Genomic DNA, 16,142 nt, shown 5'->3' with positions numbered 1-16,142 from the left:
TAAGTTAAGGTATGTACATTTTTTTTGTTTTTGTTTTTTACAGAGACAGAGAGAGTCAGATAGGGACAGACAGACAGGAACGGAGAGAGATGAGAAGAATCAATTATTAGTTTTTTGTTGCGACACCTTAGTTGTTCATTGATTGCTTTCTCATATGTGCCTTGACCGTGGGCCTTCAGCAGACCGAGTAACCCCTTGTTTGAGCCAGCAACCTTGTGTCTAAGCTGCTGAGCTTTGCTCAAACCAGATGAACCTGTGCTCAAGCTGGGGACTACGGGGTCTTGAACCTGAGTCCTCCTCATCCCAGTCCGACACTCCATCCACTGCACCACCGCCGGGTCAGGCTGTACATTTTTTTTTTTGACATAATGCTATTGCTCACTTAACAGAATACAGTATAATGTAAACATAACTTTTATATGCACTGGAAACCAAACACTTTACATGACTGACTCCCTTTACTGCAATATTCGCTTTATGGCAGCGGTCTAGAACCGAACCTGTAATATATCCAAGGTATGCCTATAATTAAAAATGCAAATATAGCAGACAAGAAAAATTATTACATAGTACTCATCACAATGATCCTGTGCATCTTATGGTGATCCTTAAAGTACCCAAAAATAACATGAGAAAAGGCACAAAAGAAACACTAAAGACACCTCATAAATCTGGTAAATCACTAAAGATTAGCTAAGAGGCTACCTGTGTGTCAAACATAGAAGGTAAAGGGCACAACTCGTCGACCTTCCCCAGGTTTTAATGGCCATGAATGAAGCCTACTTAGGGTCAAAAGAAAGTAACATCCACAAAAACAAACACCAGAAGCCAAGGAAAGCTGAAAGAAGGCAACAGATTGGCATATTAGTGAAACGCACATCGATGGGCTTCAGAAGACTCTGCAGGAGTGTGCCCTAGTGCTAGTAACATGAGCCCCCAAAAGTGACAGGACAAATGATGCACTAGTCCTTTAGGAGGTGACAACCTCCCCCTCACCTGAGTGATTATACGCTCTCCATTCTTATAGTTCTTCTCTCCTATTACATCCACAATCTTCATTCGTTCTGACACCTAAAACAAGAGACATACAAATTATAAGGGAAAAACATCACAAATATTATCTATACAACACAGAAATAGTTTGGAATAGTTTGATTTGAAAACCTAACAATAGAATAGTTTGGATAGCTTTTCTTAACTCCCCATAAACAGTCTTATTCAAACAGACTTTACCTCCAGTGATTTCAGGAGGGGCACAGACTCAATAAACGATTCAAACGTCTTCCGCTTTTTTGCATTGTTTTTCACTATGATTCTTCTGAAAGTCACACGGTCCTGCAAGAAAGATTTTGAAAATTCTGGTAAATGCTTGTGTAAGAGAATACCTACAGTTTAATTAACTGGGTCACAGCAAATATTAGACGACTATGAAAGGTACTAAATCAGATATTCCAATCTGAGTTGTCACTCAGAGAGAAAGAACTGTAGGCTGAGCCAGACAGATGGCACACAAGCTGTTGCTTGCTATGTAATACTCAATGGGTGCCACCTATGGGTCACACAGTATAAAATGAAAAACTCCCAATCAAATATTTATAAGCTTAGTCAGTCACTGTTCAATGTGAAAGAATGTACCCTCAAAAAAGCAGATAAAGCCTGACCAGGCAGTGGCGCAGTGATGGAGTGTCAGACTGGGATGCGGAAGACCCAGGTTCGAGAACCCGAGGTTGCCAGCTTGAGCATGGGCTCATCTGGTTTGAGCAAAAGCTCACCAGCTTGATTGAGCCCAAGGTCGCTGGCTCGAGCAAGTGGTTACTCAGTCTGCTGACAGCCCGCAGTCAAGGCACATATGAGAAAGCAATCAATTAACAACTAAGGTGTTGCAACGAAAAACTAATGATTGATGCTTCTCATCTCTCCGTTCCTTTCTATCCCTCTCTCTGACTCTCCCTCTGTCTCTGTAAAAAAAAAAAAAAAAAAAAAAAGGGCAGATAAAACATTCACATGGATTTTGCCCTCAAGGACTTCACAATCTCAATGAGGAGACAATATAAAATACATAGATATAAAAAAGTTTATAGTTCAAAATGGCATATGAAATATACTATACTGCTCACAAAAATTAGGGGATATTTATTGCTTCATATTCATTCTGAAATATCCCCTAATTTTTGTGAGCAGTATAGATGAACTATAGAGACAAAATAAGTGCCAAACTTTCTGAAGAGAAAGGGAGTGATCAAGGATAATTTTGTTGCAAAAGTATACATTTATCTGGGACCTGAAGAAGGATAGAATTTAAATGAAAAAAGAGACAGAGGAGGAAACTCAAGATGGAAGGCAGGCATGTAAAAGGTACCCTGACCCCAGCAAGTCATGAATTCAGACTCAGGACACAGTTAACCGGAGTTATAGCCAGGCACTCTCAGATATGTGGGGTGGGACATACACCCAGGAGAATGTTAATGGATTAGTTTTAGGCTCCCAAATTTGTAAACAGTTATTTGCACCTATGTTAGTTTTTCTTCTACCTCAGGCTGTCATTAATGGAAAGATTGTTCTGGGTACAGTAATAACATGCTAAAGCCCGGCAGGATGAAAAACAGTAAGACTAGCCCTGGCTGGGAAGCTCAGTTGGTTAGAACATCATCCAGAAGCACAGAGGTTGTCATTCAACCCCTGGGTCAGGGCACATATGTAAACAGATCAACATTCCTGTCTTCCTCTCTCCATTCCTCTCTAAAGTCAATAAAATAAACATTAAAAAAAAAAAACAAAAAACCAGCAAGGGCTAAAGGCATGTTAAACTGTAGGTTTACTATTTTAGCTTTTTTTTTTTGGTGAGAAGAGGGGATATAGTGAGGCAGACTCCTGCATGAGCCTCGAACAGGATCCACTTGGCAACCCCAACCTGGGGCCAATGCTCCAGTACTGAGCTTTTTTTTTTTTTTCCCCGAAGCTGGAAACGGGGAGGCAGTCAGACAGACTCCTGCATGCGCCCGACCGGGATCCACCTGGCATGACCACCAGGGGGCAATGCTCTGTCCATCTTGGGGCATCGCTCTGCAGCCATCAGAGCCACTCTAGCGCCTGAGGCAGAGGCCACAGAACCATCCTCAGCGCCCGGGCAAACTTTGCTCCAGTGGAGCCTTGGCTGCGGGAGGGGAAGAGAGAGAGAGAGACAGGAAGGAGAGGGGGAGGGGTGGAGAAGCAGATGGGCGCTTCTCCTGTGTGCCCTGGCCGGGAATCGAACCCAGGACTCCTGCACGCCAGGCTGACGCTCTACCACTGAGCCAACCGGCTAGGGCCAGTACTGAGCTATTTTTAGCACCCGAGGCTGATGTGCTCTCCAAGGGAGCTATCCTCAGCACCTGGGGCCATGCTCAAATCAATCAAGCCACTGGCTGTGGAAAGGGAAGGGGGAGAGAAGGGTGAGAGGGAGCAGGGAGAAGCAGATGGTCAGTTCTCCTGTGCCAGGACTGGGAATCAAACCCAGGACGTCCATATGCTGGGCCAATGCTCTATCCACTGAGCCATCAGCCAGAGTCTCTCTTTCTCTCTCTTTTTTTAAATTGATTTTAGAGACACAGAGAGGAGGATGGCAGGGGAGAGAAACATCCATTTGTTGTTCCACTTATTTGTGCATTCATTGTTGATTCTTGTATGTGTCTGACCAGGGTCAAACCCTCATCTTTGGAGTACTGAAACGATGCTCAGTGTTTTCCTTTCTTTCCTTCTTTTTTCTTCTTTTCCAAGTGAGAGGAGGAAAGAGACAGATAGACTCCCGCATGTGCCCTGCCCTGGATCCACCCAGGAAACCTGGTCTGGGGCCAATCCATCTAGGGCCATGCTTACAACTGAGCTATTTTTAGCACCTGAGGTAGAGGCTCCATGGAGCCATCCTCACCACTCAGAGCTGATGACCTCGAACCAATCGAGCCATGGCTGCGGGAGGGAGAGAGAGAGAGAGAATGGGGAGGTGAGGAGTGGAGAAGCAGATAGTCACTTCTCCTGTGTGCCCTGACTGGGAATCAAACCTGGGGCTTCCACATGCCAGGCCAATACTCTACCAGTGAACTACCCAGCCAGGGCTATTTTAACATTCTCGATGATGGGTTAAATAATACATAGAAGATAACTAAGTGAGGCTGTCTAAATGGGCTTCACCAGGTTATACTCCATTAATTACAGAATTACCAGGCCCAGGCCTATGCCATGTTTATCTATCTACCTTACAGAAGAAGTCACTTACTGCACCCTACATACCTGGTGTGAGCCAGGGCATATTCCTACCCTCTCTCCCTAAACTGCTGTACAAATAATGTCTATGCTCTCAAGCATTTTGCCAGATTCTGCCTTTTCTTTATCTGTCTGTTTGAAAAGAACTAGTTAATCTCTGATTGCTATAATGGGCTGCATTACATATCATTACTTTTTTGTTACTGATTTTTTTCTTAGGAGAGAGAGGAAGTGAGGGAGAGACAAAAAGAGAAGCAGTGATTCATTGTTCCACTTACTCATGCTGTCACTGGTTGAGTCTTTTATGTGCCCTGACCGGGGATTGAACCTGCAACCTAGGCATGTTGGGATGACGCCTCTAACCAACTGAACTACCTGGCCAGGGCCATGCCACTACCTTTTTGAAGTCTAGGGTTAGAGTGTATCACTTGGGACCTGGCCAGTTGGCTCAGTGGATAGAGCATCAGCCCAGCATGGAGAAGTCCTGGGCTTGATTCCCAGTCAAGGGACACACATGAGAAATGAACAAATGTTTTTCTTTCCCTCCCTCTCCTCCTTCTCTTCCCCTCTCACAGCCATTGGCTCGATTGGTTCAACCGTCAGTCCCTGTGTTGTGTATAGCTCCGGTGGTCCAAGCACCAGCCTCAGGCGCTGAGGATAATTAGTTGATTCAAGCATTGTCCCAGACAGCCCCAGATCGGGGGTAGCAGGTAGATCCTGGTCAGGGCGCATATGGGAGTCTGTCTCTCTATCTCCCCTCCTCTCAGTTAAAAAGAAAAAAAGAGGCCCCAGCCGGTTGGCTCAGCGGTAGAACGTCGGCCTGGCGTGCGGGGGACCCGGGTTCGGTTCCTGGCCAGGGCACACAGGAGAAGCGCCCATTTGCTTCTCCACCCCCCCCCCTTCCTCTCTGTCTCTCTCTTCCCCTCCCGCAGCCAAGGCTCCTTTGGAGCAAAGATGGCCCGGGTGCTGGGGATGGCTCCTTGGCCTCTGCCCCAGGCGCTAGAGTGGCTCTGGTCGTGGCACAGCGACGCCCCGGAGGGGCAGAGCATCGCCCCCTGGTGGGCAGAGCATTGCCCCTGGTGGGCGTGCCGGATGGATCCCGGTCGGGCGCATGCGGGAGTCTGTCTGACTGCCTCCCCGTTTCCAGCTTCAGAAAAATACAAAAAAAATTTAAAAATAAATAAATAATAAATAAATAAATAAAATGTGATTTCATTTGAGGAAATATGTTGATAATTCTATGGTATATATTTAATTCCGTGTGTAAGGTAAATAGAAACAAATTACCATGGATGTCAATGTTTTAAAAGTAAAATTTGGAATTTGTACAAGAGGAAAATTATTTTGTTCAAGAAGGAAGTGAGTTCTTCATTTTGATGGAAGGTGGGTCATGTAACAATAAAGGATAGAGATCACAGTTGTGCTATGCTTAAGACAGTCTAGGAAAATTCTCTTTCCCAACTACGGCCATCAGCCTTTCTAGTCATCTAAATCTCTTGAATACTGGCATGAGCCAATGCACAAGTAGATGATTAAGCGTAGAGAAAAGTTAGTCCTAGGGCAGCCAGCGCTGCAAAGCACTTGACAGAGCTTTCAATGACTTGTTTTCCTAGGCTGTCTTTTGTGTCGAGTTTGCCCACCCCCCACCCGAATGTCTCATAAAAACACACAGAAAATGTAGTAAGAGCTGACACAACTGCAAGGTCGTAAGACCTAGTCAACTGCCCTGTAATTGGGATTAGTTTACTGAAAAATTATTTTAGAAAAATCAAAAAATACATTGGTATAAGACCTCCCACAATTGTGTCTTTCAGACAACAGGCTATAAAATACAGTGTTAGTCAACAGCCCAAGGACAGAGACCAGGAGTAAAGGCAATTAATACTGTGTTCCATGCAAGGGGACCATTTCTCTAACTCACCAGTCCCCAAAGGGAGCCTTCTGAAGTGGCGACAATGGTAGCAGCCCTTGGGGTGTTGTACATCAGAGCCAGTTCTCCAAAACTTCCACGGTTGTCATACTGACCAACAGAGCGGGTTTGCTTATCTTTTGTAACTAGAATATCGTAAGTTCCCCTGAAAGGATAACAAGACACAATTGAACTGGCAGGTGGTACATGAATATAAGGTATATACGATAGAAAACATTGTTAGAGGGGATTCCCAATAGAGTTTTGCATTTTGACTTTGTATTCTGTGACCTTGCTAAACTCAATTATTAGTTCTAGTAGTTTCGCAGCACTGTTGGGATGTTCTACAGGGTCCTGTCATCTGCGAAACGAGTTTTATATCTTCTTTTCCAATCTATATGCCTGCTCTCTTTCCCTTCCTCTTTTCCTTTTTTTCTTTGCCTTATTGCACTGATTAGGACCACATACAGTATTAAATAGAAGTGGTGAGAGCAGACATCCTTGTCTTATTCTTGATAAGGGAAAACATTCAATCTTTCACCATTAAGAATCATGTTGCCTGACCAGTGGTGGCACAATGGATATGGCATAGACCTGGGACAATGAGGGCCCAGGTTTGAAACCCTGAGGTCACCAGCTTGAGCATGGGATCATCCAGCTTAAGCACAGGCTCACCAGCTTGAGTGAGGGGTTGCCAGCTTGAGCCCAAATGTCACTGGCTTGAAGTTCAAGGTCACTGGATTTAGCAAGGAGTCACTGGCTCAGCTGAAGCCCCAGGTCATCAAGGCACGTATGAGAAGCAATCAATGAACAAGTAAAGTGACACAACTACGAGTTGATGCTTCTCCTCTCTCTCCCTTCCTATATATCTCTGCCTCTGTCACTAAAAAGTAGAATGATGTTAGCTGTAGGTTTTTTGTAAAAAATGCCTTTGACCAGGTTGAGAAAAGTCCCTTCTGTTTCTAGTTTACAGAGAATTTTTAACAAGGAAAGGTGTTGAATTTGGTCAATTACTTTACCTGTAGATAATGAAATAAATGACTATATGGGTTTTTTTTTTGTAGTCTGTTGTAAACTAGACTGTAGAACTGATTAAAATAAATAATAAAATAAAATTTCCATTTGTTGATAATGATTGCTAAATAAAAATACTCAGAACTGACAAGCATTTGGAGAAACAGGCACTCCCAATATACCACTGAGACAAACATAAATATGATATTTCTGCAAGATAACTAACATAGAGCAAATTCCTTAAAGAGATCCTTTACATAACAACTTCATTGTTAGTTGGTATTCTAGAGGACAGAGGAAGCATTTGAGATCTTGCTCTCACCTGATGTGTTGTGGTGCAGTGGACAAAATGTTGACCTGGAATCTGAGGTCTAGGGTTTGAAACCTGGGCTTGCCCAGTCAAGGCACATACAAGAAGCAACTACTATGGAATCTTGCTCTCTTGCTCTCCACCTCTGACCTCATTTCTCAAAAAAACTCTTATAAAAATTCTCCACAGCTGCCTGACCTGTGGTGGTGCAGTGGGATAAAGCGTCAACCTGGAACACTGAGGTTGCTGGTTCGAAACCCTGGGCTTGCCTGGTCAAGGCACATATGGGAGTTGATGCTTCCTGCTCCTCCCCTTTCTCTCTCTCTCTCTCTCTCTCTCTCTCTCTCTCTCTCTCCCCCCGCTCTCTAAAAATCAATAAATAAAATATTTTAAAAAAATTCTCGCCTGACCTGTGGTGGCACAGTGGATATAGCATCGACCTGGAAATACTGAGGTCACCGGTTCGAAACCTTGGGCTTGCCTGGTCAAGGCACATATGGGAGTTGATGCTTCCAGCTCCTCCCCCCTTCTCTCTCTCTGTCTCTCTCTCTCCTCTTTCTCCCTCTCTGTCTCTTTCTCTTCCTCTCTCTCTCCTCTCTAAAAATGAATAAAAAAAAAAAATTAAAAAAAAAATTCTCCACAGGTTTGTATGTTTCTTTTCTTTTTTTTCTCACAAGAGAGACACAGAGACAGAGTCAAGGACAGACAGGAAGGAGAGAGATAAGCATCAACTCATAGTTGTGGCACTTTAGTTGTTCACTGATTGTATCTCACGTGCCTTGACCCAGGGGGTGGGGACTCCAGCTGAGCCAGTGGCTGCTTGCTCAAGCCAGAGACTCTGGGCTGAAGTCAGCAACCTTGGGGCTTAAGCTGGTGACTTCGGGGTTTTGAACCTGGGTCCTCGGCATCCCAGGTCAACAGTCTATCCACGGCACCACCACCTGGTCAGACTGGATGTTTCTTACATCAAAATTTGTAATAGTATGGCAGGGTTCTGAAGAAGCCACCCAGTCCCGTCTGTAGACTCAAACTCAGTGCAGGTACAAGAAAGGTCCCACTGTGACCCACTGGCTTCCCAGCTCACATTAAGTGAACCTGGGTGAGTTTCTCTCAGAATTTGTGGGCTTCTTTGCTTTAAGTAGCAGGGTCGTGATTTTATCTGACCCGTTTTTACACCCTTGATGTGGATAAGGTTTGAGATAATAACTCAGGGGGAAAGAAATGGGTTGCTGCTTTTCATTTTGGATTTTACTTTGATTGTTCACTGAGAGTCTGAACAAAATCTCTGCTGGTTAAATAAGAGACTAAACCCTCTTTAGCTCTGAGAAATAAAGGACACTTGCTTCCCCAACCTGAATAGCCAATGAAATGAGAAGTTATTCAGATCCCCAAACCCGAGGTGGCAGAGATGGCGCTGCAAAGGAGCCAGTGCAGCAGCCCCGCTGATCCCAGGGAAGCCGGCAGGGGCAGGAGTGGGTTCACCCTGAGAGCGGGGCCATGCTTGGGAAGTGTTATGGCTCCAGTGGTATCCCATAAATTCTCACTGGCCCATGCTCAAGTACTCTTAGGTGATTAAGTATCTTCATGGGGTTGCCTGAGGAAAAATATCCTCAGGTATAAAGCAGTCATATAGGGATACAAGAAAAAATACTGTAAAAGGAGATAATAAAAAATACTGAAAAAAAGATTTAACTATAGGATGGTCACTAGGTATAACATTCCAGCAAAAATTACAATTTAATCTGATAATAGTAAGGGATAGGTCAAATATATGTCTATATTCATGTTGATTCAATATAAATGATGACAGAGAATAATATTGCATCCCATGACAAATACTTAAAGTAGGTTTTAAAATTAGGCCACACAACAATGTAAGATCCAACATAAAAAGTATACATATGTAAATGTAATAAAGAGTCAACTCCATTTTTTATGTCTGGCTGTAATAACTTTCAAGCCCTACCACTCCAATCCACCTTCCTTTTCTTTCCCATATCTGGGAAAGCTGGTAAGAAAGCTCTGTGCTCTCTCCTTGGGCACTGATGGGATATTCAAGCAACACAAGTGCCAGCCCATGCATGAGAATACCCTCACCCAGTCCCACCTTAGAAGCACCATGAAATTCCAAGCCAGTCACCCCTTCCCAATGCCTCAAGTCATTTTTGGACTTCTTGGGAGCTTGCCTTGCTCTAAAAAGCCTCATGATATTGAGTAAGAAACCTTTATATTCCTTCTTATTGTGTGTTATCAGTCACAGCATCTGAACTAAATTTGGGGTAATGGATATATTCTACTAATAAATTTATGGCTAAATTACTTTCTTCCTTTTCTTTTTTAATTTCCTATATTTCCTATAAAGAGTCTCTACTTGTCAGATAAAATCATTAAGTATCGTAAGTTACACAAGAAGCTGAGAATAAAACCAATGAACTCAAGTACCAGCTATGTGGCACCAACCCTGCTCTTAAGGGAGCTCACCACTCAGTAAGGAAGCTGACCTGTACTAAACCTGGCGGAGGCCTGACCTGTGGTGGCGCAGTGGATAAAGTGTCAACCTGGAAATGCTGAGGTCGCCGGATCGAAACCCTGGACTTGCCTGGTCAAGGCACATATGGGAGTTGATGCTTCCAGCTCCTCCCCCCTGTCTCTCTCTGCTCTCTCTGTCTCTCTCTCTGCCTCTCTCCTCTCTAAAAAATAAATAAATATAATAAAAAATAAAAATAAAATAAAAAAAATAATAAACCTGGCGGAGAAGGCGAAAGTAACGAGGCCATGAATGGGAAATGGAATTCAGAATAAATTCATTGATGTTTTCAGTCTCTCCTCCAGGAGACACCAGCTACTTAATTTTGGCAATGATACAAAACCATTTCAGGCAGCTGCAAAGCAGAGTGGTTTTCTTTTTGTTGTTGTTGTTTTTACAGAGATAGAGTCAGAGAGAGAGAGACAGATAGGGACAGACAGATAGGAACAGAGAGAGACAAGAAGCATCAATCATCAGTTTTTCATTGTAACACCTTAGTTGTTCATTGATTGCTTTCTTTCTTTTTATTTTATTTTATTTATATTTAAGTCTGAACGATGTTTTATTTTTTTATTTTATTTAATTTTTATTTTACTCATTTTAGAGAGGAGAGAGAGAGGGAGAGAGACAGAGAGAGAGAGAGAGGAGAGAGAGAAAGGGGGGAGGAGCTGGAAGCATCAACTCCCATATGTGCCTTGACCAGGCAAGCCCAGGGTTTCGAACCGGCGACCTCAGCATTTCCAGGTCGACGCTTTATCCACTGCGCCACCACAGGTCAGGCTTGATTGCTTTCTCATATGCGCCTTGACCATGAGCCTTCAGCAGACCGAGTAATTCCTCGCTCAAGCCAGTGACCTTGGGTCCAAGCTGGTGAGCTTTGCTCAAACCAGATGAGCCCGCGCTCAAGTTGGTGACCTCGGGGTTTCGAACCTGGGACCTTTGCATCCTAGTCTGATGCTCTATCCACTGCGCCACCACCTGGTCAGGCAAAGCAGAGTCTTTTATTTTTTATTTATTTATTTATTGTATTTTTCTGAAGCTAGAAATGGGGAGAGACAGTCAGACAGACTCCCGCATGTGCCCGACCGGGATCCACCCAGCACGCCTACCAGGGGGCCATGCTCTGCCCACCAGGGGGCGATGCTCTGCCTCTCCGGGGGGTCGCTTCGTTGCGACCAGAGCCACTCAAGGGCCTGGGGTAGAGGCCAAGGAGCCATCCCCAGCGCCCGGGCCATCTTTGCTCCAATGGAGCCTCGGTTGCGGGAGGGGAAGAGAGAGACAGAGAGGAAGGAGAGGGGGAGGGGTGGAGAAGCAGATGGGCGCTTCTCCTGTGTGCCCTGGCCGGGAATCGAACCCAGGACTTCTGCACGCCAGGCCGACCCTCTACCACTGAGCCAACCGGCCAGGGCAAGCAGAGTCTTTTTTAATCTTTCCAACTCAGGTCCTCTCCCAAGTAGTGGAACATATTTTTATCATTGTTGTTACCACCCCATTATGTAAAATTATCTATTTAAGGGTCTGTATCTCCAACAGATGAGGGTTTTTTTAGGTCAGAAACTGTATCATTTTACTTGAATCATGGCATACAAAAGATAATCCCTCTCATTTGCACATGTAACAAATCATTCTCTTTGTAGATAGGCATTTCAACCTCTTAGCTACAGACACATGCGAGGGGTGCTTTCTGGGATATCCGAGTTGGTGGGAGCGCACACGGCAGAGCGAAGGAGAGAGGTGGCTGATTGAGTTGGTAATATAACTTAGGAGATATTATTTGTAGTATCTTTACCCTTTTAAACAAGACCTTTTTTCTAACTGTTACACTGTCACAGATATCAAGAACCCAAAGACTATCCAAGGAGCAAGAAGGTTTTCTGTTCATGAATCTGGGTGAGAAAAGGCTTGACAAAAAAGGGAACCAACTGAATCTGGTACAACTACTTGAAGGAGATGAAAAGAATCTCGAAAATCAGGAAAACAGTTGCAAAAATTTGAATGTCTGTACAGTAGATGCTGGTAGCACATAAAGGTTAATTTCTGGTTTTTATAATTGTTCTGTGCTTATAAAGAATGTCCTATATTTATGTAACACACACTGAAGTACTGCAACTTACTCTCAAATAATTAATAAAGCAAACGTGGTAAAACATTAACCTGGGAATCTACTTTTATGAGAATTTAACGTTTCTGTAACTCTGAAATTACTTCAAACTAAAAAAATTTTAAAATAAGTTATTGTGTGAGGCAACATTTTATTGATCTTTTTTTTATTGGTTTGAGAGAGAGAGAGAAAGACAGACAGGAAGGGGGAAAGGGAGAGGGAGAAAAGAGATGAGAAGCATCAACTCATAGTTGCTTCACTTTAGTCATTCACTGATTGCTTCTTACACATGCGAGTGGGGATCTCAAGCCAGTGACCCCTTGATCAAGCAATCAACTTTGGGCTCAAGCCAGAGATCATGGGATCATGTCGATGATCCCTCAGCTCAAGCTAGCGACCCATGCTCAAGCTTGTGAGCCTGTGCTCAAGCCCATGACCTCAGGATTTCAAATCGGGGACCTCAGCATCCTAGATCGACACTCTATCCAACTGTGCCGCTACCGGTCAGTCAACATGTTACTGATCTTAAACTCTGGGAGGGTGTTCCTTTCAGGACTAAGAGCATGTCATAAGGAGTCCCCCACATTATACTAACAGCTCAAGAAGTTAGGACACACTAAGGTGAGCAGGTCAAATGCACATCTTTTTCCAACATGGCTTGTACCTGGAACAGAGCTGGAACAGAGCCAGAACAGGCCAGAGGTTGAGGCAGTCTCCTCCTCTATAAAATGAGGCTAGGATTGAAAAATCTGGATGATAACACAGCATCACAGCTATTCTTCAGTAAATCAATTCCCTTGATCAATGGCAAATAACATGTTTATAACTCTTGCCTAACTGTAAAGAATTTCTACTGTAGATAGTGGCAACCCAAGTATGCGGTGTACTGGGGACTCAGGACAGCAGCAGACAGAGAGGGGTAGGCTGTGGATAGACTGGGCAAGCTCTAGGAGGCTTGCTCATCTGCCTAAGGCCTCTCTGAACTGAAGAAGGCATAGGGTAAAGCGCTTGTCCTGAATCATGAATTGTATTAAGTGTAGTCACACAATGGCAAAGCTCCATCTCCTACCGTTCTATGACATAAAAGTTGTCTCCGTCATCTCCTTGGTCAATAACATGCTCATCAACTTTGACTATCCTTTCAAACATGGCATCGAGTACTTGAGAAAGCTGTTCCTGCAGGATACACACAAGGAGAAAAGATAGCTTTTATATTTGCTGGGGAAAAAAATGACTATGCTTATCTCAGTTTGTGATTACATGGTAGAAGCCCCTAAATCAGACTATTTTTCACATTTAAGCAGAAACTTAAGAACTGCCTGAAACTGAACAGTTGCTACGTTTTTTGAAGCAGTATTGCTTTGAAAAAGTGTTCCATAATTTAAGCAAAAATAGGTATCTAAAAGATGGTGCCCATTCTCCCACCCATAACCGCATGACTGTTATTGACCCTGACGGCTCCACTATGTCATATGCAAAGCCAAATGATACCACCTTCCTATAGGTGTTAACAAAATCAACAGATCTAAGGCGCTGGGGTGGCATTAGAGGTTAAATTTTGGAGGAGTACAACTACTCTGACTAGTCAAAGACATTATTTCACCTCTGAGCCTCAGTTTTTTTCTTTCCTTTTTTTTTTTTAATTATTATTATTTTTTAAATACTTTTTATTTTTTATTTATTCATTTTAGAGAGGAGAGGGAGAGACAGAGAGAGAGAGAGAAGAGACAGAGAGAAGGGGGGAGGAGCTGGAAGCATCAACTCCCATATGTGCCTTGACCAGGCAAGCCCAGGGTTTTGAACCGGCGACCTCAGCATTTCCAGGTCAATGCTTTATCCACTGCGCCACCACAGGTCAGGCAGTTTTTTTCATATGTATTAAAGGAGTTTAATAAATAGTATCTAGCTCATCAATTTTTATGACTAAAGGAGAAAAATCTAAGGAAAGTATTACATAACTGGTACTTAAGAAATGAGATCTATTATACAGCTAATATTGCTTCAATAATTTCTTTTTTTTTTAGTGGCAGAGACAGAGAGAGTCAGAGAGAGGGACAGATAAGGACAGACAGGAAGGGAGAGAGATGAGAAACATCAATTCTTTGTTGCAGCACCTTAGTTGTTCATTGATTGATTTCTCATATGTGCCTTGACTGGGGGCCTACAAGCAGACCAAGTGACTCCTTGCTCAAGCCAGCGACCTTGGGCTCAAGCTGGTGACCTTGGAGTCTCGAACCTGGGTCCTCCACATCCCAGTCCTACACTCTATCCACTGTGCCACCACCTGGTCAGGCAATTTTTTGTATTTATTTTTTGAGAGAGTGAGACATAAGAAGAGAGAGAGAGAGGGTGAGAAGCATCAACTCTAGCTGCTTCATTTCAGTTGTGCCTTGACTGCTTCAATCATTTCTATACAACATGTACAATTAATTACCTACCAATATTACCTTCCACAACCAGAAGGTAACTATGTACCAATAAGTATAATGGAAACAAAACAATGTTATTAAATTCTAACAAAACATTAGTCTCAGTCTAGGGCCTCTGTCAGGCAGGGAGATCAATGACTATCAGGGGGCACTAAAGAATACCAGCTTCAACTCAAAGACTTTCTCTTTGTAGGATGTGTATTGAAGACCTGGCCAGGAAATTATTTTACTGATGCATAATTTCAGGTGATTTATTAGTGTTCTGTCAGTGTGACCAGATTACCTAAAATAACTGAGTATCACTAAAAAGCATCTCTTTAGTTCCACAGTTCCATGTAAACTGAATACTGCACAAGCTGACAAATACTAAAAAGGCTTTCACTCATGTGCTGTCCACACTCGTGTAGAATGTGAACCCAGTATTGTCAGAAATCTCATGTTTAAATAGTCATGCACTGAATAATGATGTTTTGGTCGATGACGGTCTAAATATACGATGGTGCCCCAGTAAGATTATAATGGAGGTAAAAAGCTCCTATCACCTAGTGAGGTTATAGCTATCTTAACATTATAGCATAACACATTGCATGTTTGTGGTGATGATGGTGTAAATAAACCACTGTGCTGCCAGTTGGATAGCACATACGATAATATATAGTATACTAGAAAGCCCGGCGGTCATATGAAATGACCGCTGTTCTAGATATTATAAATTGTAATTAAAATGATTTGTGCAAAGGTGTCTGCTAATTCAAACTGAATTACCCAGGGCAGGAGGCGAGGACGCCCCTTTGCTTAGTGCCCCACGGGGTTTCCCCCTTCTACTTGCTTAATTGCTTAAAGTAGAGTGCAATGAAGGAAACCACTGGCAGTACATTTCTTAAGAGCCACCGCTAGCTCAATAAATAAAGGTGATTTAAATAATAAAATGTTAATTCACATGTCAAAGATCTCTTTGTACACAACATTTCTTGTGTAGATCTTTCCATCATTTTTAAGCTCTCCTTGCAGAAGACCATCAATTATTTATAATTTTACATCCGTTCTTTCACGAACTCTAGAACAGGCAACATAAAGTTGACCGTGTCCAAATGCAGGCTCAGGTAAAAAAATGCCAACACGCTTAAGCGTTTGGCCCTGAGACTTATTGATGGTCATAGTTGCAACATTGAGAAAATCCTTTCTTGCCACGGTCAAATCGATTAGTTTCTAACTTGAAGTTTAAGGACTGACAGTGTTCACATTTAATATACATGTCACCAGAGGAATGCTCAAAAATGAAAGTTTCTCCGTTTGAAACTGTTTTAATCCTTTTTGCATTTCGGTCAGCATTACTCTGTCATTTTTTTGCATTTCTCTCCTGCCTTTGTTCAAGGGACTCATTTTGTCGAGACAGGCTTTTTTGTCTTGCATCTGAGGCAAGCCTTGTTTCTCTGTGCTCATCAGTCTCATTTTGCCGAGAAAGACGCATTTGCTCTGCGACTGAAGCAAGCCTTGTCTTTCTCTGCTCAGTGGTTTCTTTTTGTCGAGAAAGTCGTTTTTGTGCAGCTTTAGCTCCTTTTCTCTCCTCTTCAGTGCTGTATTTTCTAGGAGGCATTCTTAAAAGAAATTAC

General features: G+C 43.1%; 1 protein-coding gene across 2 annotated transcripts in view; it reads right to left on the bottom strand.

The window, feature by feature from the left end:
- Positions 1-16,142, bottom strand: part of PRKAR2A (protein kinase cAMP-dependent type II regulatory subunit alpha) — a 69,195-nt gene that overhangs the window by 18,050 nt on the left and 35,003 nt on the right. For both annotated transcript variants that reach the window (XM_066244369.1, XM_066244367.1), the window contains exons 5-8: positions 13,170-13,276; positions 6,161-6,314; positions 1,234-1,335; positions 997-1,071 (exon numbers count right to left, since the gene is read on the bottom strand). In XM_066244369.1, the coding sequence (XP_066100466.1) occupies positions 997-1,071; positions 1,234-1,335; positions 6,161-6,314; positions 13,170-13,276 (438 nt within the window). The remainder of the gene's footprint in view (positions 1-996; positions 1,072-1,233; positions 1,336-6,160; positions 6,315-13,169; positions 13,277-16,142) is intronic.

The sequence above is a fragment of the Saccopteryx bilineata genome, chromosome 10, assembly GCF_036850765.1.
Source record: "Saccopteryx bilineata isolate mSacBil1 chromosome 10, mSacBil1_pri_phased_curated, whole genome shotgun sequence".
Classification (NCBI taxonomy): domain Eukaryota; kingdom Metazoa; phylum Chordata; class Mammalia; order Chiroptera; family Emballonuridae; genus Saccopteryx; species Saccopteryx bilineata.
This window is presented reverse-complemented; position numbering and strand designations above follow the sequence as displayed.